The sequence below is a fragment of the Nerophis ophidion genome, linkage group LG21 (assembly GCF_033978795.1).
Source record: "Nerophis ophidion isolate RoL-2023_Sa linkage group LG21, RoL_Noph_v1.0, whole genome shotgun sequence".
NCBI classification, from domain to species: domain Eukaryota; kingdom Metazoa; phylum Chordata; class Actinopteri; order Syngnathiformes; family Syngnathidae; genus Nerophis; species Nerophis ophidion.
The window spans coordinates 13505414-13530091 of NC_084631.1; the positions used below are offsets into that span (position 1 = coordinate 13505414).

Sequence of the window (24678 nt, forward strand, 5' to 3'; positions counted from 1 at the left end):
TCAATTGGAGTTTGATGCCTGCAACATGTTTCAAAAAAGCAGGCACACGTGGCAAAAAAGACAAAAAAAGTTGAGGAATGCTCATTAAACGCTTATTTGGATCATCCCACAGGTGATCAGGCTAATTGTGTATGAAAGCAGCTTTCATGAAATGCTAAGTCATTCACAAACAAGGATGGGGCGAGGGTCTCCACTTTGTGAACAAATGCCTGAGCAAATTGTTTAATAACAACAATTCTCAACCAGCTATTGCAAGACATTTAGGTATTTCACCATCTATGGTCCGTGATATAAAAAGGTTCAGAGAATTTGGAGAAATCACTGCACGTAAGCAGCAAGGCTGAAAACCAACACTGAATGCCCATGACCTTTGATCCCTCATGTGGTATTGCATTAAAAAGCGGCGTCAGTGTGTAAAAGATATCACCACCAGGGCCCAGGAACACTTCAGAGAACCACTGTCAGTAACTACAGTTTGTCGCTACATCTGTAAATGCAAGTTAAAATTGTACTATGCAAAGTCAAAGCCATTTATCAACAATAATGCAATGTGTTGCTGCCAATAAATTCAAAGTTAATGATTATTTGCAAAAAATAAAAAATAAATTCTCAGTACAAACATGAACTACGTATATCGTCTTTGCAGTCCATTCAATTGAATACAAGTTCAAAAGGTTTGACAAATCATTGTAATCTGCACAATCTGAAACTTGGCTTCCATATTGCACCTAAATTGGATTTACTGCAGGGCTTCACGGGGGCAGAGGGGTTAGTGCGTCTGCCTCATACGAAGGCCCTGAGTAGTCCTGGGTTCAATCCCGGGCTCGGGATCTTTTTGTGTGGAGTTTGCATGTCCTCCCCGTGAATGCGTGGGTTCCCTCCAGGTACTCCAGCTTCCTCCCACTTCCAAAGACAGGTACCTGGGGATAGGTTGATTGGCAACACTAAATTCGCCCTAGTGTGTGAATGTGAGTGTGAATGTTGTCTATCTGTGTTTGCCCTGCGATGAGTTAGCGACTTGTCCAGGGTGTACTCCGCCTTCCGCCCGATTGTTGCTGAGATAGGCACCAGCGCACCCCGCGACCTCAAAGGGAATAAGAGGTAGAAATGGATGGATGTATTCTGCTTTTACTTTACAGATTACATGATGTGCCAACTTCACTGGTTTTGGGTTTTGCACTTGACATACGCTGTTGGCATGCTAACTTTATCATGCAAACTTTTTGGGACAATTTTGGCGCCATACACCTCAGTCACATACTCAGTCTATATACGGCAGCTTTTTTTGTAAAGCAAATTTGACCCTTTTTCAGCTAATTTCATAGCGGTTCACCTCAGTCATATAACATGGTACGTGACACATGCTACATTTTTTAGCCACTTTTGCTACTGTACACCTCAGTCATATAAATGGGTAAGTGACAAATGCGAGCTGTCATCAAGTTAACGTTAGCACACTAACTTGTGTAGCTAATTTTGCAGCCATACATCTCAAGAGTCACAGCATGGTACTTGACTCATGCCAACCGTTGGCATTGAGGTTCGGCTTACACACATACAGCATTAACATAATTTCTCTGAACCTGCATATTCTAGTTGTGTGTTCTTTTCCTCTGCAGGTTGTAGGACGGCACATTTATGAGAGCAGTTGCTGATTTTCATGGAGTTTAATAGCAAATTGACTTGTGTGGATACAAAAAAACAGGATGGGCGAGGTTGTCCGAACAATGGAATGTGATTTTTCTATTGTTTGTGGACTCACATCAGCCAATGAAAGCTTTTGTCTCGTGTGTATTGTGTTGTGTTTTTCCATCCATTAATTCTTCCTCTTCCCCTTGGTGGCCACCTTGGCCGGTGCTGCGGAAGGCACAGCTGCCTGGTAGAGGGCGGCGGATATCTTGTTGATGTAGTAGATGGCGAAGAGGGAGAAGATGAGGCTGCATGGCGAGGACGAGGAAGTGAGAGGGTTTTAAAAAAAGGAAAATGAAGACATTGAGTCAAGTGTTACTGACCAGGTGGTGACACACACTCGGTGGACAAGACCAGATGCAAACAAGGACAAGCAAAGACACAGCAGAACTGGAAAAAGAAAAAATCATTGTTAAATCACACAATGTGATCAAAACTATGCAGGATTTACTTTTTTAAGATATTGTAACAGGAATACAGTTTGTGTCCTTCAACATATGTCATAGTGCAATTTGCATAATTGGTCCAAAAAAGTAAAAAAACAGGCTTATTAACATAAACATTGCATCTTTTCTCGTTACGTTCTTTTTGCAGCACTACAATGGAACCTAAATTTATGAAACGGACCTATTAAAATATGCTTCGGTATATATGAATGTTTCATCCACCCTTTGAGTGCCTGCAGGGCAGCCATTTTGTGGCCGGCAGCACATCCATTATGGGCAGGGCTGGTCAATAAGCTGTTAGCTACTGTGCTACTTTGTGTGCCTTTTAAGTGTTTTTTTAGGCCTTTTTACAACCTGTTCCTACGTTTGCTAGCTCAATATGAGTCAAAAGAAAGCAATGGACAAGCAATGTGTGGTTTGAAACAGTCAGGAAATATCCAGAGAGTTGTCGACACTGCCTTCTGCTACCCTAACCCTCTATTCTGATGCAGGCAAAGAAGATTAACCGACAAGGTAGAGTGGATTTTTTTTTTTCTGATCATTTTATTAGCGATATTGTATTATCATTGTACTGGCTGATAAGTTAAGGAGTTGTGTGTTTACTAACTGGCTGAATACAGTGTCTGGGTGTGCTTGCATGCTAAACTTTTGAGCTCATTTTACACTTTGATACCCAATGTTTCCACCGTACACAACAGACATAGCTTGGTATGTGACACATGCTACCATACTTGCCAACCCTCTAGATTTTCCCGGGAGACTCCCGAATTTCAGTATCCCTCCCAAAAATCTCCCGGGGCAACCATTTTCACGAATTTCTCCCGATTTCCGCCAGGACAACAATATTGGGGGCGTGCTTCAAAGGCACTGCCTTTAGCATCCTCTACATCCTGTCGTCACTTCCACTTTCCCTCTATACAAACAGCGCTTCGGCCTGGTCTCATAATACATACGTCTTGTACACACACGAGTGAATGCAAGGCATACTTGATCAACAGCCATACAGGTCACACTGAGGGTGGCCGTATAAACAACTTTAAAACTGTTACAAATATGCACCAGTCTGTGAACCCACGCAAAACAAGAATTACAAACAAATTTCAGGAAGACATCCGCACCGTAACACAACATAAACACAACAGAACAAATACCTAGAACCCATTGCAGCACTAACTCATACAACATACACCCCCGCTTCCACCAAACCCTACCCCTCACCCCAATATCCGAAATTCGGAAGTCTCAAGGTTGGCAAGTATACATGCTACCGAACTGCCAGTCATCTTTTCTACTGCTGTTTCATTGTGACCTTACACCTCCCCATTGCCCTCTGTAGGGCATATCAAGTACTGCATGCCTGTGAATTTCTTTAATGGGACTGAATGGTTTCAATGTTGATTTTTGGTACCTCTTGAAGGGACCCTTTTTTACAGCACAAGACTTTAATTATCATCTCACTCACTTGTTTGCTTCACTTTTGAGGGATGAGCACTCAGTTAAAAGTTCCTTATTCCTGGGAACACAATACTGTGTGTCACACACGACTTTTAAAATGAGTACAAAAACAATAACTCTAGTATAGCTATGTGAACTACATGCTAATATCACTTACATTTTAACAGCAACATCAAGCTAGGTTCGCACGTTGACAACACAAGATCAAACTTAAATCTCCCAAGTCTGTAGCTGACTGACAATGGCTGGCAGAACTCCAGACTTTATTCTAGGATGTGGAAGAAAGCTTGCTCTTTTAACTTTTTTTTTCTTTACAAAGCTCTCTTATCTAGCTAGAGGTGGGTCACAGGCGATATGAGGAAATATGTTTTTCCTTCATAACCTAATAAAAACGCAGAACTTCAAAGGCAAGTGGTGGAGCATGTATTCTCAAAAGTGGAACAAATGAGGGAGATGAGAGACTTTTCTCATTTTGGTGCTCGTAAACAGGCTCTAGGCCAGGGACACATATTACAGTTAGAACATCATTAAATATATCTGTGTGGTAATACAATTGTAATACAGGAATAGGACAAAAAATATACATGGATGAGCTTACATGGAAGAACTATACGCTTTAGTATTGTTTTCCCCAACTGTGGGATGATAATTTCATTATGAAAAATGTTATACTTTTATAAATTATTATTGTTGTACATATTTTAATATAAATTTAATATTTTAAGAGCTGCATCACATATTTGTTACAAAGCTATTACAAATATATTATAAATATCATATGCTCATCCTAGGGCACCTTAATACTACTTAGTCATAATTTGTCAAAATAAATAATATAATTTTTTTTTTTTAACACGGCCAAAAAATAAATTTAATGTTTTGGTGCTAAATTGAAGTAATTTCTATTCCCTGAAAAATCGAGCAAAAGTGAATTAAACACATGCAAGAAACATCAAAAACAGAGATGTGTCAAATCTTTGGAACAACTCTTTTAAGTGAACGATGAGGACCGATTCCCACTCTGCACGTGCGTGAAACCCGCTGGCAAAATGAGTCAGAGTTAAAGGAAATGTATCAGCATTTGGAATACCTTTTTGTAATGTATTAATAAAAACATGGCGCGGTTGGGAGTGACCGTGCCAGCAACCTGAAAGGTTCCTGGTTCGATCCCCACCTTCTACCAACTTTGTCACTGTGACGTTTAGCTGGCATCGTGGTGCGGGTTCGTTCTCTCAGGGATGCAGTCTGATTTGGACACGGCGTGAAGGTAGGAAATGATGATTTATTTACACTAACAAAACAGACTTAGAACAATAACACTTGCACAAGGCACTAAAGGCAAAAACAAACAGAAATAGCATGGGAGCTCAAAGAACTAAAAGCTCTAGCATGTGAGCTAGGGAACAAACAAAAGAAGCATAGCGCGAAAGTTAGCAAGTACAAGGAATAGTTTTTTACCACAATTGGGAAACAGCGTCGTCACCTGTTGCACGGAACAGAAACTAGGATGCGAGGATGAGTAACGGAAAAGGCAGGCTTAAATAAGGGGAGTAATTACAAAGCATGTGCACGTAAAAAACAAGAGGCAGGTGACACTAATACGTAACTATGACAACAGAAAAAAACAGAAGCGTTACCAGGAACTAAGGAAGTCAAATACTAACAAAAAGAGATACAAAACGGAACCAAAACCCAAATAAGACATGATCCAGGCAGCGGTTCATGACAGTCACATTCGTTGTGTCCTTGAGCAAGACACTTCACCCTTGCTCCTGATGGGTCATGGTTAGGGCCTTGCATGGCAGGTCCGCCATCAGTGTGTGAAAGTGTGTGTGAATGGGTGAATGTGGAAAGAGTGTCAAAGCGCTATACAAGTTTAACCCAGTTACCATATATATGAATAAAGTGTGTGTACATATACATACATATATATACATATATATATATATATGTATGTATATATACATACATACATGTATATATATTAGGTGTGTAATGGTACGTGTATTTGTATTGAACCGTTTCGGTACGGGGGGTTCCGGTTCGGTGCAGAGCAGTACCCAACGAGTTCCACACGAACATATGAAGTAGCCGCCTATGCTAAAGTCTTAACAAGATGCTCGGCTCCGTTCTGCCTCTGTCTCCTGCACAGCACCCTGCATTGTCCCTCCCACACAACCATCTGATCGGTTACAACAGTGGCGGTAACAAGCTAATCAGCAGTGCGTATTCAGAGCGCATCTAGTCAGCGCTTCAGCGTCGAGCAGATAGGTCTTTAGCAGAGGAGCAGCGGAGTCTCCCCAAATTATACTAAACACTTCCAAGTCAACTACTTTCTAAACATCACTATGAGCCCGTTGGTATTCTAGAAACAAACTGCTCAGCTCACTCGCAGTCCTGGCTTTAGGTGAAGGCTAGTTAGCTTTTAGCGTAACGTTAGCTCATTTTGCGGTGTGTGCCTGTCTTATGGACAGTGTTGATTGAGGTGTGTTGAAGCAGCAAAAAAGTACATTATGTTAAATGAAGAGTTTCTGTCTCTGATAGTGTATATAATAATGTAAGTACATCATAAAGCCTACATGAACTCCATGGTGTTTAGGGATGAATAGTCTCTCCTATTGCTATTGTACTATATTTCAGCTATAGTTACATTAATCATTAGTAATGTAGCAGCCAAGTTTTGAACGGAAGGGTCCCTGCTATCACATGTTGATACAAATCTAACATTTATATAATAAAAAAATCAACTACAGGCTTCCCCAATGCTGTAATAAGTTAAGCATGATGAGTTGATTTGAAACTGTTTAATGTTACACTTTTTACATGTACAAGAAAAGTTGTGCCATTTTATTTCATCTAAACAACGTGAGGCAGTTTAATGTGGATTAACGTAGGCAGAATTATTATAGTGTTCCCAATGTTAAAAGGATCAAGCCATTGTTTACAAATTTGGTAAATAAACAACCAAAAAAATGTATATTTTGTTGTTTTCTTACTGTACCGAAAATGAACCGAACCCTGACCTCTAAACCGAGGTACGTACCGAACCAACATTTTTGTGTACCGTTACACCCCGAATATATACATATATATATATATAAATATGTACTTAAAGAAAATATATATTCTTCAATTGTATTTAGGTTTAATTTTATAATTTTTTATTTGGATTCACTTTTCTGGTTTAATTATTCTAATGTGTAATATTTCAAGTGTACAATTTTGTACTTACATTTTTATTATGTCCCAATTTTTAATCATACATTTTGTATTATTTAATGCATTGTATTCTTGCTTCCTATTTGTGTCTTTTCTTCAATTCTGTTAAAACACTACACATTTTGTAGATGAGGAAAAATTCTAAACGAGTGATGTCACTGCCAAAGCATGGAAAACATGGCACCGCCTTATGGAATGCTTACAATGAAAACACACCAAACAATTTGATTGTATAGCCTATATTTCAGAATGAATCCCACCAAAAGAGTAATCCATCTCTTCATTTTCTACCGCGTGTCCCTTTCGGGGTCACGGGGGGTGCTGGAGCCTGTCTCAGTGTGTGCAAAATAAATTATTCTACCGTATTTTTCGGACTGCAAGTCACATTTTTTTTCATAGTTTGGCCAGGGGTGCGACTTATACTCAGGAGCGACTTATATGTGAAATTATTGACACATTACCGTAAAATATCAAATAATATTATTTAGCTCATTCACGTAAGAGACTAGACGTATAAGATTTCATGGGATTTAGCAATTAGGAGCGACAGATTGTTTGGTAAACATATAGCATGTTTTATATGTTATAGTTATTTGAATGACTCTTACCATAATATGCTACGTTAACATACCAGGCACATTCTCAGTAGGTTATTTATGCGTCATATAACGTACACTTATTCAGCCTATTTTTCACTATTCTTTATTTATTTTAAATTGCCTTACAAATGTCTAATCTTGGTGCTGGGTTTTATCAAATACTTTTCCCCAAAAAATGTGACTTATACTCCAGTGCGACTTATATATATATTTTTTTCTTCTTTCTTATGCATTTTCGGCTGGTGCGACTTATATTCCGGAGCGATTTATACTCCGAAAAAACGGTAATTTAAATATTGTCTTTTAACAGAATATACTACAGACTAAATTGGCCCTAGTGTTTGAATGTGAGTGTGAATGTTGTCTGTCTATCTGTGTTGGCCCTGCGATGAGCTGGCGACTTGTCCAGGGTGTACCCCGCCTTCCGCCCGATTGTAACTGAGATAGGCGCCAGCGCCCCCCGCGACCCCAAAAGGGAATAAGCGGTAGAAAATGGATGGATGGATGGATGTTTCCTTAATTAAAAATAAACAAAAAACGAGGGAGTCTTCTGAACGAAATGGCTCCTTAAGATCTGTCTCCCTCCAAAGAGTCATAAATCCCGCCTCTAGTTAACAAATTCACTTACTCTCTGGGAAAATCTTGGCTTGGAATCCTTTCCCAAAAAACACATTTTCCAGATTATTAAAAGCCTGAAGAAATTAAGTTAAAGGTTTAACATTTTGTAGTTGATAAACATTCATTATAAGCCCAACAGCTGCACAATAGCAATTCCAGTGGATACGGTGAGGGAGCAGATGAAGAGGATGGAGCCCAGGAAGCCTCCCAGGATGGTAAACCACTCTGAGGAGGCCAGCTGTTTACTGAACATCTGCATGCCTGCAAACACCAACACTGACAGCAGGCTGGACAGCACCAGAGAAGTGGCCGTGTTTGCTGCTGCAAAACACAGTGGTTGTTATTAAAACGTCCACAGTCACTGTAAAAGCAGATGAGTTAGAAATGCAACATTCCCATATCAGTACGGCATCAATTTGAATATAAAATGTTATCTTGAAGAGTTGTGCAAAGTTAACTCACAATCTACTAGTGACACGTCAGTGCTCAGCCGGAAGTCCTATCGGTTCTAAAATTATGCTACCTTCCAAACCTAAAAGCTTCCATTAGTGGTAAAAAAAAAAGCGACGTAATGCATTATTTTATTTATTCCGATTGAATCTTACCTCAATTTTGTTTTTACTGGCCAACAGTTTTGCGTCAAAAATAAATAGCAAATACAAATAGCAGCTAACTAGCTAGCTGGCGTTCTCAAACAAGCTAGCTCAAGCACTCCAATATACTTAAACTTACATAATGAGCCCATGAAAATAGGAATACATACCCATGGTTTTAAATCCAAATTTTGTACGTGAAGTTGACTTTATTTTTATTTAAATGTCAAATTTAATATCACCGAACGAGCCTGATAGCTAACAGCCAGGAAATAGGAACAAAAGTAAGTTTCACCCGGTCCAAATTAGACGTGGGACTAGTAGGCGTGGTCATAGTAAACGTGTGAGCTATGTGGAAATGAACAAAGAAATACAATATGGAAAAATACCAAATAAAAAAACTTAAATACCAATTATGAGATCTATGAACTTGTGTAGTAGCATAACATTTTAGAAACACAAAAATACAATTTATATAAAGCATTACAACAAAACGTGGACCCCTACTTAAACAAGTTGAAAAACGTATTCGGGTGTTAACATTTAGTGGTCAATTGTACTGAATATGTACTGAACTGTGCAATCTACTAATAAAAGTTCCAATCAATCAAAACAAAAAAGTAGAATAAAAGAGCAAACAGCTGTAATGTAAAAAGAAACTTTTGCCATATTGACACTAATAACACAAAGTTGCCATAATGGCAGTTTATATGTATGTATGTATGTATTTAAGTATGTATGTATGTATATATATATATATATATATATATATATATATATATATATAGAAAACAGACAGGTAGATCTCCAGATTTAAGCGTTGAAAGCAAAAAAATATATATTGATACAACTTTTTTTTTTTAACTCTATTATGAATTACAGCCTTTTGGATCTCTGAGACATTTAGTGAGATTGTTTTTTAAACTGTAATTGTTCAAAAAAATTTATGAATCAAAAGCAAGGTTTTCATGATGTTTTTATTTTATTTATGTAAGATTTCAAGTACTTCACATTTTGAAATTTTTTATGGAAAATGTTGCATATTTTATGTTACTGCCTTAAAAAACAGGAGTTTCTTTGAAAAAAGGTATTAAACATACAAAAAACTAAACCATTACAGGAACAGAGGGATCTGAAGTTGATATATAGATATTTAAGGGTTAAAAGTAAAAACAAAAACAAATATATGACCTATTTTTAACACTTTAATAACCCTTTGGAGTCCCCGAGACCTTTAACATTAACCCAAAATTGAGGGGTTACAATAAATATTGTATTGGTTTTGAAAATCTAAAATATCAAAATGGCCCCCACATGCTTTCCTTTTTCAGTGGAAAAAGTTTGGACACTCCTGCATTACATAGTACGATAAAGATACAGGTTGTGGTGGTTGGTAAGATGACAGATAAACAAGTATCTTCTTTTTTGCAATGGTGAAACAACAAAAATTAATGTAAAAAACATAAAAATCAGCATTTCACAATGACAACAACATGGTGGCATTTTCTCACTCCTTTCTTTACGATTGCATTGAAACATGACAATCTTAATACAAAGCATGCCTTTTCTCTATTATAGTCCTATAAATTAGAGTCCAGCCTCTCACAACGGCTTCTTCTTCAGTCCAAAAACGGCGATTAATAGTAGAATCTCCACAAAGGCAGGCAGCACACTAGAAGAGACAATAGATGAAGAAGAAGTGACAGGAACATATTAAAACGGAGGTGTCCAAATTGCGGCCCAAGGGCCATTTTTGGGCTGCAACTTATTTTATAAGTCTTCAGCATATTTCGAATTTACGAAAAATTAATTACTTATTGCATTAATTTGCTTTGTCACTTACTGTATGTTCAACCTTTGCTGAAATAGCTGTGCATATATTGACCTACAATGGATGGGCTGCAGCATAGTTGATGTACAAAAATGTATAAAAGTGGCGTCTGACATCCTTTAATTGCTCTTTATGCAGCAATATGTTGAAAAAGTTTGAATAGCCCTATATTATTGTTTCGCTTTTTATTATTTTAGGGCCGATATCGATTATTAGTCAACAACTGATATTTGGAGCAGATAGACATTTTCAGTGGTTCAGGGGTTTCCTCCGCCGGGTGGCGGGGCTCTCCCTTAGAGATAGGGTGAGAAGCTCTGCCATCCGGGAGGAGCTCAACGTAAAGCCGCTGCTCCTCCACATCGAGAGGAGCCAGATGAGGTGGTTCGGGCATCTGGTCAGGATGCCACCCGAACGCCTGCCTAGGGAGGTGTTTAGGGCACATCCAGCTGGTAGGAGGCCACGGGGAAGACCCAGGACACGTTGGGAAGACTATGTCTCCCGGCTGGCCTGGGAACGCCTCGGGATACCCTGGGAAGAGCTAGACGAAGTGGCTGGAGAGAGGGAAGTCTGGGCTTCCCTGCTTAGGCTGCTGCCCCCGTGACCCGACCTCGGATAAGCGGAAGATGATGGATGGATGGATGGAGAAATTTTCAGTAAAAATTAATGAAACAAAAATAGTACATGTAATGCAAGTAAACAGCTAGACCAGGGGTCTCAAACTAAATTTACCTGGGGGCCACAGGATGCAGAAACTGGATGAGGCTGGGCCGCAAGATAGGATTTCTTTAAAACATCTAACATGCACTTTTTAATGATATCACCTTCTTTGACTGGCTTTCCCGCCCTAGCAACATATTTGCCAATCCTCACGATTTTTCCGGGAGACTCCCAGATTTCAGTGCACCTCCCGACAATCTACCGGTGCAACTATTCTGTTGCGATCTGCTGCTCAGATCTACCCTATTTATTTTTCCATTTTGTATATTTCTCCGACTCCTTATTTCCTGTTTGCTTTGTCACCATGGTCACTCATCAGTCCACCTGCTAGTCTCGCCCCGCACTCCTGCTACTAATTATTACCCTCCTATTTAAGCCAGTCTTCTCTGTTCATTCGGTCTGGGTTCATTGTACGGCTGGTTTTTGATCGTTTGCTTTCAAGCAATTATTTCTATTCTTGCTAGCTTCTCACGCTGAGCCACTTGTTTGTCCCAGTTTACATACTGATGATTTGTTTTCTCTTTTGTGCCAACGTGCCATTTTAGTTTGTCTATTTTTTACTTTTTAGTTTTCATACTAGCGTTTTTGGTTTGCCTTTTATTAGCTCCAGTATTTCTGTTCAGAGCTCCCTTTTTGTTAAATAAATATTTTAAGATCCTACCTTTGTTGTGTTCACGTCAGCGCATCCTCGAGGGAATCGAACCCGGCACCACAATGCCCACCAGTCCTCACACATTCTCCTGAATTTTTCCCAATTTTTACCTGGCCAACATAATTAAGGGCTGCCGTGACTGCACTGCCTTTAACGTCTTCTACAACGGTGGTTCTCAACCTTTTTTCAGTGATCTAAACCCTGAGAACACTTTTTAATTCAAGTACCCCCTAATCAGAGCAAAGCACTTTGGTTGGAAAAAAGAGATACAGAAGTAAAATACAGCACTATGTCATCAGTTTCTGATTTATAAATTGTATAACAGTGCAAAAAATTGCTCATTTGTAGTGGTCTTTCTTGTACTATTTGGAAAAAAAGATATAAAAATAACTAAAAAACTTGTTGAAAAATTAACAAGTGATTCAATTATAAATAAAGATTTCTACACATAGAAGTAATCATCAACTTAAAGTGCCCTCTTCAGGGATTGTAGTAGAGATCCATCTGGGTTCATCAACTTCATTCTAAACATTTCTTCACAAAAAAAGAAATCTTTAACATCAATATTTATGGAACATGTCCACAAAAAGTCTAGCTGTCAACACTGAATGTTAGATTGTTGTATTATTTTTCCACAGTTTATGAACTTACATTCATACTTCATTGAAGTATTATTCAATAAACATATTTATAAAGGATTTATAAATTGCTGCTGTTTTTTAGAATGTTTTGAATCAATCTCACTTGTCCCTTGGCATACCTTCAAGTACCTCCAGGGGTCCGCGCACCCCCAAAAGAAGACTACTGCTCCACTACATGTCAAGTAGGGAGGGTGGGGGTGTGGGGGGTTGGTGGTAGCAGGGGTGTGTATATTGTAGCCCGGAAGAGTTAGGTCTGCATGGGATTCTGGGTAATTGTTCTGGTGTGCTTATGTTGTGTTACGATACAGATGTTCTCCCGAAATGTGTTTGTCATTCTTGTTTGGTGTGGGTTCACAGTCTGGCACATATTTGTAACAGTGTTTAAAGTTTTTTTTTACGGCCACCCTTAGTGTGACGTGTGTAGCTGTTGATCAAATACATCTTGCAAAAACACACATGCATCGCACATGGCCAGATGCAACATACAACTGGGCATGCATGCTGTCAATTCAGGATGTAGGGGGCGCTAAAGGCAGTGCCATTATAGCACTCCCTGAATATTGTTGATTTGGTAAAAATTGACAAGGGCCTCGAGAGAATTGGTGCCCTGAAATTCAGGGGTCTCCCGGGAAAATTGGGCAAGTATGACGCTGTCAAACGCCGTTCATATTACACTCGCGGGCCGCACCAACATTAAATTGTCATTTCAAAGCGCGAGCCGAATGTTTGCTACTCCTGAGCTAAACAATGCTTTAATTTATTTTTACACTATTTTTTAGGAAACGTCAGACCAGTAGCGACATAATCTTTTATGCGGTGCTAATGTTGGAAATCTCCTGGGAAAATTGGGAAAAATATGGCATTTCTCTACATCAGCTTCTAGTTGAGACATTTTTAAAGGCATCATTTCTTCCTGGATTTTACAGAAAGCATGAGAATGTGTGAGCTGCTGCCTGATCTTCTTTACTTATATAATGATATTTTATTTGTCAAGATATTTACAAAAGGTTAGAATTTTTGGCATAGATATCTTTTCTGTTGTCTACATGTCCATTCACCTTTGTCGCATTATTTGATAGTATCACGAAACATGAAACTCTGTGCGCTCCTTTGATGAGCCCACGCTACGAGCAGACGGCGGAGGCATGTTTAGTGGCTCAATTACTAGAGTAGAAGAAACAAACAAAAGAGGACCAGGAAGACGACAGGAAATAAGGAAAAAAAATGGATTTCCGGGCAAAAAAATTTAAGATTTGACAGGTACGCAAAAGAAACGTACTGTAGGCGGTCAGCACAGCAGAAAGGAGGGTGGAGATGTTGGCCACATGAATGCAACTGAGCAGACCAGGGAAGAATTACCACAATAACTCAAAAAGTATTTAGTCAGCCACCGATTGTGCAAGGTCTCCCACTTAAAATGATGACAGAGGTCTGTAATTTTCATCTGAGACACTTCAACTGTGAGCGACAGAATGTGAAAAAAAAAAATAAGGAATTCACATTTTAGGAATTTTAAAGAATTTTTTTGTAAATTATGGTGGAAAATAAGTATTTGATCAATAACAAAAATTCAACTCAATACTTTGTAATATAACCTTTGTTGGCAATAACAAGAAGTCAAACTATTACTATAGTTCTTTGCCAGGCTTGCAGACACAGTAGCTGGTATTTTGGCCCATTCCTCTATGCAGATCTTCTCGAGCGCAGTGATGTTTTGGGGCTGTCGCCGAGCAACACAGACTTTCAACTCCCTCCACAGATTTTCTATGGGGTTGAAGTCTGGAGACTGGCTAGGCCACTACAGGACTTTCAAATGCTTCTTACGGAGCCATTCCTTCGTTGCCCGGGCGGTGTGTTTGGGATCATTGTCATGCTGGAAGACCCAGCCACGTTTCATCTTCAAAGCTCTCACTGATGGAAGGAGGTTTTGGCTCAAAATCTCACGATACATGGCCCCATTCATTCTTTCCTTAACATGGATCAGTCGTCCTGTCCCCTTAGCAGAAAAACAGCCCCAAAGCATGATGTTTCCACCCCCATGCTTCACAGTAGGTATGGTGTTCTTGGGATGTAACTCAGTATTCTTCTTCCTCCAAACACGACGAGTTGAGTTTATACCAAAAAGTTATATTTTGGTTTCATCTGACCACATGACATTCTCACAATCCTCTGCTGTATCACCCATGTGCTCTCTGGCAAACATCAGACGAGCCTGGACATGCACTGGCTTAAGCATGGGGACACGTCTGGCACTGCAGGATCTGATTCCCTGTCGGCGTAGTGTGTTACTGATGGTAACCTTTGTTACTTTGGTCCCAGCTCTCTGCAGGTCATTCACCAGGTCCCCCCGTGTGGTTATGGAATTTTTGCTCACCTTTCTCATGATCATTTTGACCTCACAGGATGAGATCTTGCATGGAGCCCCAGATCGAGGGAGATTATCAGTGGTATTGTATGTCTTCCATTTTCTGATAATTGCTCCCACAGTTCATTTTTTCACACCAAGCTGCTTGCCGGTTGTAGATTCACTCTTTCCAGTCTGGTGCAGGTCTACAATTCTTTTCCTGGTGTCCTTCGACAGCTCTTTGGTCTTGGCCATAGTGGAGTTTGGAGTCTGACTGTTTGAGGCTGTGGACAGGTGTCTTTTATACAGAAAACGAGCTCGAACAGGTTCCATTAATACAGGTAACGAGTGGAGGACAGAAGAGCTTGTTAAAGAAGAAGTTACAGGTCTGTGAGAGCCAGAGATATTCCTTGTTTGAAGTGACCAAATACTTATTTTCCACCATAATTTACAAATAAATTATTTAAATGTCCTACAATATGAATTCCTGGATTTTTTTTCACATTCTGTCTCTCACAGTTGAAGTGTACCTATGATGAAAATTACAGACCTCTGTCATCATTTTAAAAGGGAGAACTTGCACAATCAGTGGCTGACTAAATACTTTTTTGCCCCACTGTAAATGTCCCGTCTGATATCCGACAATTAGAGTAACTTTTTATTCCTAAACAAATTAGTGGTTATTCCTATCTAATTCAATAATTATTAATATTTTTAAATACTGTCATCATATGTGTATGCTCTGTATCATTATCTGTATCTGCAGATGTAGTCCAATGGTAGTTGTAAAAAAGAAAAAAAGAAAAAAAGGTTGACACCGTTAACGAAAGGCTGATACTGATTAAAATGCCAAATATCGGCGCAGATAAATCAGTCGATATGTAATTTATATTCTCACTTTAGAAGAAGAGACAAACATACAGTATACCAACCTGCAGGGGAAGAAAATAACCCAATAAGTCCAGCATTCCCACTTGTCAAACACAAAATAAGACAAGGAGACGGATGCGCTGCAGTGGACAGCCAGTGCTGGGTCATATATATGTCAGGAAAAAAATAACAAACTGCGTACAAAAAAAATGCCATTAGGAAAACTAACCTGCAGAAGGCAAGAATCCACCAGTAGATGGCACACTCCCACCGCTCGAATAGAAAGAATAGCAGAGCCACTGTGCCACTGGCATGGCCTCCTGTAGCTATTGCAGGAGTCATGGAATTATAGCTGGAGATTAATTAATGCCCTTATTTGACTAACCACAGTCTTTGCAACTAAGGTTGCGTGGTCTGTGGCTGTACACAACACACTTTATATAGCCTTATTGCGTATTTTACGGAAAATAGACATGCCATTAACTACATATTTTTTTTCAAACAAAATCACATACCAACAATGAAATTGCGTTTTTAACATTTGTACATTAATACATAAATGTAAAAAAATCTGAACACTGCACACACGCACCAACACTCCCATGCGTGCTGTATTCAAAAAGGGGTGAGAATCTTTGGTAACTGTCATGATCCAAGACTTGGATCATGTCATGTTCTGTGTTTGTTTCTGTTTTGTTATCACTGCCTGTTTGATATTAGGCGTCTTTAGTTCCCGGTGGCACTTCCTGTTTTGTTTCTGTTGTCTTAGTAACTCATTAGTGTCACCTCTCTCTTGTTTGTCGTCGCGCACCTTCTATTTAAGACCGCCTTTGTTTGCCTTTCGTCCTCGGACTCTTGTTTGCTTCACGCAACAGTTGACGGCGCTCTTTCCAGCATTGTGGTAACTAACTTTTCGTACTCGATTAGCTTCTATGCTATTTTGTTTGTTTGTCCCTAGCTTACACGCAAGCGCCTTCAGTTCCCTTTGCTCTTTCTAGCTCCCACACTAGTTCTGTTGGTTTTTGGTTAGTGCCTTTGTGCAACTGTTTTTGTTCTTAGTTTGTTTTATTGTATAAATAAATTCTTATTCCTACCTTCACGCTGTGTTCCATCTTTGCTGCACCCACGGGAGAACGCAACCCATGCCACGATGCTAGCTAACCGTTACAGTAACTAACCCTAAACCTGATACCACGTCGTCTTAGCCGCGCTCACCTTTTAGAGCACAGCAATTACTTCCTGGCACTAAACATGCAGAAAGTAGTTCTTCTATGTTTCCATTTTCACACTTTGCACTATTTTGTTAAACTTTATCAACCATTTTTGTACATATTGCTTATTTTTTTCACTAACACTTTAAGAGATTATTTTAAAGGAGCCATATGTAATCATTTCATGTCAAGTCATCAATAAATAGCCCTGATATGTCAAAAGGCTTTCATGTTCTTTTTCAAATACCTCTATAACTGATAGTAGTAGCTCAGCCAGAATAATCTCATTTCAAAATTAGATTTACAGCCCGGAAATCCTGTTATTGTTTTCATTTCGATGTCCCGCCCTCTATCGTTTGACCAATTAGAAAGTCTGTGAGTGTGTCACATCTAGGTTGCCAGTTAGGCACCACCATCTTTGTCCAGCTACTGCCACTGGTAAAGTTACTAAACAGGCTTATTATGAAAATGTAATAATGTTTATAGATATGTAACAACAGCAACATATATGCTATCTGTTGTTGTGTTCCCTATTTTTGAGTGTACAAAATGAAGGTGTGTGTTGAATCTGACTTCGACATAATATGGACTATACACAAATGCTTTTTATGAAAATGTAATTTTGTTTATAACTTATATGCTAACTTATATGCAATCTGTTGTTTCCCTAATTTTTGTTGTTGTACATGGATGAGGGTGTGTGTTGCTGAGCCCACTTTGACATTGTCTGGACTGGACCTGGTTTTAAAAACCTTTTAGACAAGTCTAATTCCATTAACAACCTGGCCTGATGAAGATAAGGTTATTTTTTTTATTGTTTTATTTTTTTTAATAAAATAAAATGAGATAAAAAAAAAGGAAAACAATGACATTTTTTAGGATAAAAAAGAAAGTAAAATCATATAAAACGATTACATAAAAAATAGTAATTAATGATAGTGTTAGTGGACCGGCGACACACACAATCATGTGTGTTTCAGGGACTGTGTCCCTTGCAGACTGTGTTATATATGTTGTGAGAACCAGCATTTTGGTAGCAGAAAGAAACAACCCTTTTTTGTGTGAGTGGGTGTGGCTGGGTGTGAATGGGGGAGGGAGGGGTTTTCTTTGGGGGGGTTGATGCACTGATGGAAAGTGTATCTTGTGTGTTTTTGTGTTGATTTAATAAATAAAAAATAAAAAAAAGTTACTAAACATGTCAAACCTTAGTAAATCTAAAAGGCCTTGTTACGATTCCTAACTTATTCATGACAAAGCCAGGAACAAAACAAGGATTTGTATCGGGAATGCCTTTGAAAGATGGAGACGATTGAAGGAGGAGAAGATTTTTTTCATCTGACACCAAACTTTCTAATTTCCTCCTTGATAGGTAAGTAAGGCATTTACGTTTTCTTAGATAGATAGTACTTTATTGATTCCTTCAGGAGAGTTCCTTCAGAAAAATTAAAAAGTTCCTTCAGGAAAATTAAAAAACGTATTACTTGTAATGAATGGAAATGGACAATTTGTATGTAAACTATATTGTCCAATACAGTCTATGCTATTGTCTAGCAAAGCTAGTATGTTCGTGCAACGAATGCTTAGCATGCAAGCCTGGTCAATTACACATCGACATATAGGCTAATGTGGGATATGGGTGGTGTCAGTGCCTATTTCGTTCTCAATATGCTGTTACGCTGAGGAAATGGGTTCCAATATTAGCATGGCTGTCATGGCAATGTGAAATGTATGGAAACAGCCAAATCAGATGATAAAATAATTCCTTATTCATGTTTGCATATTGTGGACTACATGTACCAAGTTACATGGCAATCTGAAACATTTGAAACATTAACCTATAGGCATACCTTGGTAAAATGTCTGCTCTTTAGTTTTGGGCATACATTAAGCTGCTAAGCATGCTCTACTTATTTTCACCAGTAAAACCGTTGCTCATTGGTTGTAGTTCGTTTTAGTCCTTGTTTTCTGATAATAGCAACAATAACCATATGATAGCCATTTGTTGTGATATTGTATGCAGGCATGACGTACTCCTTCCTGTAAATAGCCAAATTTATGTGTAAAATGTGTTGATTACATTTAGAGATTTGTTTTTGAGAAAACACTTGTCTATTCAGCTATTAAGGTCCCAGCCCCTCAAAACCCCTAGTAAGAGGCAGTGGAAGTTTGAAAGTCCTTGGAGTAGCCCAGTCGATGGAGCTGGATGCGACTGCGTATCTGGCAGCCTCAGTCAGGGCGAGGGGGTTACAGAATTTTGGCCGTGATTGCTGTACAATTACCGGCCAGATGATTACATATGGCTCCTTTTTTAAGTGTTCAATGTGGTTTTAGAATTTGAGTGTTTGCAATGTTTGTGTTAACTTTTCCTTTGCTCTCTGTCCTGATAACTGAGGAGATTATAATTAGAGAAATGTTATGTTTTAAACAAATATTTTTAGTTAATATATTTTTACTCGCGGTCCCCATTTTTGATAGGAGATACAAAAATATCGATAATTATTGATATTGACCGATATAAAACACTTCAATTTTCAACAAAACCTCCCAGTACTATACCGTATAGTTGAAAAATCATCATAAAGGATACACAAGAGGCCTTGGCTGCTGTTGAACATTGACACTCCCGAGAAGAAGCCAACTATCTCGATAGCAAACAATGCGAGAGTGACTGACAGTGCCACCACCAACCTGAAAGACACACAAAACACACACAATTAGTGTATGAAGTGACATTTGTGTGAGTATTCTATGTATTATTTACTTGGAATCTTCACTATTGTATTGCTCTTGCGTGAACTCCAGAGGCAGGCAGGCCTTCACGTTATTTTCCTTTGAAACATAGAAGAACACACGTGTGTTGGATCACAACAGTCAACCTAATGAAAATGAATGATAAATAAGCCATATTTTACTCACCCTCGTCCAAAAGATAGTGATGACTATAACAAGGTGAGCAATGATTGTCAGGAACCGTGCAGGAATGAGGCTAGTAATTGCCGACATGCTAATTCGCAATTATAAGAAATTCAATTGACAATAAAAAAAACAGATCCCGCTACAAAATGTAACCAAAGTTCAACGACGGTTTTTTATGGTGCAGGCTTATCAGTAGCGTCGAAGCAATTGCAAAACACAATTACAAATCATGTTTAATGGAATTATATTAATATTTTCGATTAAATCCACCTTAATAACACACGTAACAATTGCGCATTAAAACGAATCATAAAGGCTTAATTTAACATACTTATCGCCGCCGACGGTTGCTACAACAACAGCGAAGCCGGTTCTTTTTTATTGGTCTCCGGAAAGAAACAACAACAACGTTTGAAAGTTCCGATAAGACAACATTCGTTTACACACGGAATTCAGCTATTTACAACGAATTTAATGGATGTAAGTTAATATTGTAGCTCAAATTCACCTTGATAAAAAATATATTAAAAACGAATCACGACGGCTTAATTTAACATACAACAAGTGGAGCCGGTGCGTTCTTGCTTAACATCCGGGTAAAAACAAAAAAAACAACGTTTGTAGTTCTGACCAGTTCATACCATGCATACACAATGCTGCTTTCTCCTGGCAAAACAAGAAACCAGGCAGATTAATATTTGTGTCGTTTTTATATAAATTGTAAGCTTTAAAGAAATAAGAACACTCTGTACACATATTAAATATATAAACTGTGGTAAAAAAAGTATAATACTAATAATAACAATTATCATAAAACTACTGGCCTATTATTTCCCATATTTCCTTTCTCCACTGCATAAATCCTGTAGTTTATACAAAAACCGTGGAGCCTCAACATTATTATGCTACAGGCTATTTTTATTTTTTTTACATAAATGTCGATTTATGAAAGTAAGGCCTACATTTTGTAATTGGCTTAATGGATTACAAAAATCAATCAAATCTTGGAGAATGATTAAGATTACATTAGCCCTTAAATGGATACATTTGTTAAAAACATTTAAAGTGGTTTAAGTAGCCCTTTTTGTCTTTAAAAAATATATTTCATAGTATTACGCTCAAGCTGTATTTGCTTCTGTTTTCTTTCCTTGATGTTGAAAGCGCCTTGAATTTTGTGTGAATTATAAATACGTGTGTTGTTTAATTAAACAAATAATAAAATACAAATACAAATAAAAACAGTGGAGCCGGTCGTTCTTGATTAGTATCCGGGTAAGAACAACAACGTTTAAAATGTTCCTTCTGGGCAACAACACAATGCTGCCATCTAGCGGGAAAATGAGAAACTAGGCTACCGAATATTTATGTAGTTTTTTTTTAAAGGGAGAATAAAATAAAATAAAAATTATATTTTGCTTTCTTAAATATTCCAATACAACATGATGATAGTAATATTGATACAAAAAAAATCATAATACCCTTGTGCTATTATATTTCATATTTCCTATCTCCACTGCATACATCCTGCGTGCAGGCTAACGGTAGCACGTTAGTAAGCAGTCTGCCGGCCTACGTGGGTATAAATCCGGTTTAAAAGCCTGAGATAGCAGCTTTGCCTTGGTTTTGGCATGTCAGACACTGAATTAAAAACCTTTTCAACCCTCATGGACGCCTTGCTTCGTATCAGCGTGAGTATAACACTCTTACATGTAGATTTACGCATGAAATGCACGTTTATTTCTGCATTATGGAAGTCCATAGCATTGTTTTTTTTTTTAGCTAACTGAAGGTTTTTATTGGATGAAATGTGACCTAAAGCTATTTTAATTTAAACCAGGATGGATATAAGTGGGTTTTGCCGGCATGTCAAGCTGATAGATGTTGTCATGGGAAAGCTGATGGATGTTGTCATGGGAACGAGATGCTGCGTTAAGATGAAAGATGAACGTAAAACACTGTAGATAGGTAATATTCATCCATGTTTTTTGTGATGGTGTGTTCATGTTTGTGCGCTTCCAGTCCAACATGAAGAGCATGGAGCAGGAGCTGCGATGCCCCGTGTGCGACGACACGGTGAAGCAGCCCATCCTGCTGCCCTGCCAGCACAGTGTGTGTTTGCTCTGCGCCGCCAACGTCTTGGTACAGAGAGGCTACCCTCCTCCTGACCTGCCCCCGGAGCCGCAATCGCCCGCCTCTACGCCCAACAGTCGCTCCCCGCGGCAGCCCCACAGACCCGCACCCAGGACACCGGACCACCTGGACCGCCTGCTTAGAACCGGTAGGGATGAAGACTGCGCATGACAATAAACGATATCAATTTGTCCGACAATAGAGCTTTTAATACCGTCGTCATAGTGCGATAATGCATGTACTAGCAATTAATTTGACAGTGACAAGCGAATGACCCAGCGGCTAACGTCCCTCCACAGTGCAAAGCCACTTCTTACAAGTACCATTATCACTGGGGGATGAGGATTAGCTAACCATGCCACACCACACACCGTAGGAGGAAACAATAAACCATGAGAACCGCTAAGCTAGGGCGTTTGAATGTCAACAGAGGTGGGCAGACCGATACAAATATCGACAGCAACGAAAGCAAGTAGAGTATCAGTATGTGGTCAGTGCTGCAGTGAAAACTTAATATGTTCAACTATCAAAATTGTTTTTTGTCATGTCTGTTATTGTTTGCAAAATCAGGAAAGAAGTACCTGGACACTGGAGGGCTTTACGGGCACAACAAATATTGAAGTCAGAACCAATAGTAGGAAATATTTTAAGTATTAAATCCTATTGTTAGACCGCCATCCCAGATTTTTGTCTAATTACAATTGTGATCAAAAATTTAATCATTTAATGATTTTGAAAATGTTGTATTTTTAACCCTTTTAACGGTTTTAACAGCCTTTGTAATCTGTTTTGAAATAACCCATTTGCCAAATCATGTATTGTGATATTTGTTGTTATAGCAAGAAGGTGCAATATGTATTGTAATATAGGCATTAGGGCAGGGGCACTCACACCTTTTCTGCAGGTGAGCTACTTTTCAATTGACCAAGTCGAGGAGATCTACCTCATTCCTATTTATAATTTATATTTATTTATTTATGAAAGAGACATTTTTGTTAACAAGTTAATGGTGTTTAATGATAATACAAGCATGTTTAACACACATAGATTCCTTTCTTTCATGAAGATAAGAATATAAGTTGGTGTATTTGATTCTGATGACTTGCATTGATTGGAATTAGACAGTGGTGCTGATAACGTCCGCATTTTCAAATGGAGGAAAAAAAAAGTCCTCCTTTCTGTCCAATACCACATGAAAGTGGTTGGATTTGGCATCTGATTTGTCCAACTTGCATACTCGTTTTTAAACACTTTGTTATGAGAGTAGCATATGTGTGTGGCCCTTTAATGTCTGGCAGCAGGTAAGTGACGTCAGTGAGTGTGCGGGTGGGCAAGCAAGTGAGAAAGCGGTCGCTGAGGGCGGGGGAGAAATACATTGGCATCAAACTCCGTAGCTTGCTAGCTTGTGCACGCTAGCTTTCTGAGACTCTTATTTTGTTAGCACAGGCAGGATGAAACAGGTCTTTTATGGTGAAGACAGGAACTGTGCAGTCGGTCTTTAGAGTTTTGACAGTAGGTACGGAGTCTCTTGAAATAAAATGTGTTTCTCTGCGTCCGCCCTGTTAGTGATTTTTTTCTTAAATATGAGCTCGCAGCAGCCAGCGTCATCTCACAAGATCCTCGGGTGCCGAGAATGTCAAACAACTGACGAAAATGAAGTCTTGGTATGATTGATGATTGCTAATTTTTATGTATATTTTTTAATGCCTGGCTTGAGATCGACTGACACACCCTCCGAGATCGACCAGTCGATCGCGATCGACGTAATGCCCACCCCTGTATTAGGGGATTTCACCCATTCCTACGTGTATGTTGTCATTAGTGAAGTGTAAATACTGAATACAAATGTTTTATCCTGAGTCGTAAAAAAAGTTGCTGAGCTATAAACAATAATACAATAATATCACAATTTGAATAACAAAGCAAATGTGTTTGGATGTTATCCATCCATTTTCTACTGCTTATTCCCTTTGGGGTCACGGGGGGCGCTGGTGCCTATCTCAGCTACAATCGGGCGGAAGGCGACGTACACCCTGGACAAGTCGCGCCTCATCGCAGTGCCAACACAGATAGACAGACAACATTCACACTCACATTCACACACTAGGGCCAATTTAGTGTTGCCAATCAACCTATCCCCAGGTGCATGTCTTTGGAAGTGGGAGGAAGCCGGAATACCCGAACGGAACCCACCCATTCACGGGGAGGACATGCAAACTCCACAAAGAAAGATCCCGAGCCAGGGATTGAACCCAGGACTACTCAGGACCTTCGTATTGTGAGGCAGACGCACTAACCACTCTTCCACCGTGAAGCCTGTTTGGATGTTATTCCAAACTAAATTAGTTTATGTATAATTAGAATTTTAACTGACGGCAGTAATAAATGTGGACCGCTACAGAAAGATTTGACGCTATCTTTTAACATTTTTCTTTATATTTGACACTATCTACAATTCTTTGTGAGTCAATACAAATAAGCGCTAACAACATACATGTAACTTTAACTGTTATATTTACAAAGTGTCTGCAAAGCATGCTGGGTACTCCAGAGACAAAGCCCCTCGATGCAACAATATAGCGAGATATTCTGTGCAATGACATGTGCATTATCTTCAAAATCAGCATCACATTTATATGGAGGCCGGGACACATATTGATGTGTTTATTTTATGTTAATCAACCTGTATGTGAAGGTGTACTTACTGTAAAAACACAAGTCAAAGGTCCTTTATATGACAGAAGCGC

At 38.9% G+C, this 24678-nt stretch overlaps 3 protein-coding genes across 4 annotated transcripts in view; 1 reads left to right on the plus strand and 2 right to left on the minus strand.

Annotated features, from left to right (window-relative positions):
* Nucleotides 1-1652: 1652 nt before the first annotated feature.
* On the minus strand, nt 1653-8948 carry krtcap2 (keratinocyte associated protein 2). The gene is made up of 5 exons (XM_061881970.1): nt 8790-8948; nt 8193-8347; nt 8037-8100; nt 2013-2079; nt 1653-1937 (listed from the first exon to the last, which is right to left on the minus strand). Exons 1-5 carry the CDS (start codon nt 8791-8793, stop codon nt 1817-1819), a joined length of 411 nt encoding a protein of 136 aa, XP_061737954.1. The 5' UTR covers nt 8794-8948; the 3' UTR covers nt 1653-1816.
* A 630-nt stretch (nt 8949-9578) lies between these two features.
* LOC133539792 (transmembrane protein 107-like) lies at nt 9579-23873 on the minus strand. 2 transcript variants are annotated; one of them, XM_061881973.1, is made up of 5 exons: nt 19802-23873; nt 19647-19714; nt 19473-19573; nt 15737-15833; nt 9579-10291 (listed from the first exon to the last, which is right to left on the minus strand). In XM_061881973.1, the coding sequence occupies exons 1-5, from the start codon at nt 19886-19888 to the stop codon at nt 10222-10224; spliced, it is 423 nt and encodes a 140-aa protein (XP_061737957.1). In that variant the 5' UTR covers nt 19889-23873; the 3' UTR covers nt 9579-10221. The 2 variants fall into 2 exon arrangements, with proteins under 2 accessions (XP_061737957.1, XP_061737956.1); XM_061881972.1 differs by lacking the exon at nt 15737-15833 and adding an exon at nt 15904-16000.
* The window catches only part of trim46a (tripartite motif containing 46a), a 30084-nt gene continuing 26555 nt past the window's right edge, over nt 21150-24678 (plus strand). Inside the window, exons 1-2 of the mRNA XM_061881971.1 lie at nt 21150-21489; nt 21821-22079. Of these exons, the coding sequence (XP_061737955.1) occupies nt 21430-21489; nt 21821-22079 (319 nt within the window). The 5' untranslated portion in view covers nt 21150-21429. The remainder of the gene's footprint in view (nt 21490-21820; nt 22080-24678) is intronic.

Bases quoted from the DNA above. Each gene is read 5' to 3' on its own strand.
- krtcap2 (XM_061881970.1), bottom strand. The intron at 2,080-8,036 runs GTAAGTGAATTT...TTCTTTTTCCAG, and splicing joins AGCCAAGATTTTCCCAGAGA to TTCTGCTGTGTCTTTGCTTG. The intron at 1,938-2,012 runs GTCAGTAACACT...CTCGCCATGCAG, and splicing joins CGAGTGTGTGTCACCACCTG to CCTCATCTTCTCCCTCTTCG.
- LOC133539792 (XM_061881973.1), bottom strand. From the start codon at position 19,888: ATGTCGGCAATTACTAGCCTCATTCCTGCACGGTTCCTGACAATCATT. The intron at 19,574-19,646 runs GTAAATAATACA...TGTGTCTTTCAG, and splicing joins TACAATAGTGAAGATTCCAA to GTTGGTGGTGGCACTGTCAG. The intron at 15,834-19,472 runs GTATCCTTTATG...TATATGACCCAG, and splicing joins CAGCAGCCAAGGCCTCTTGT to CACTGGCTGTCCACTGCAGC.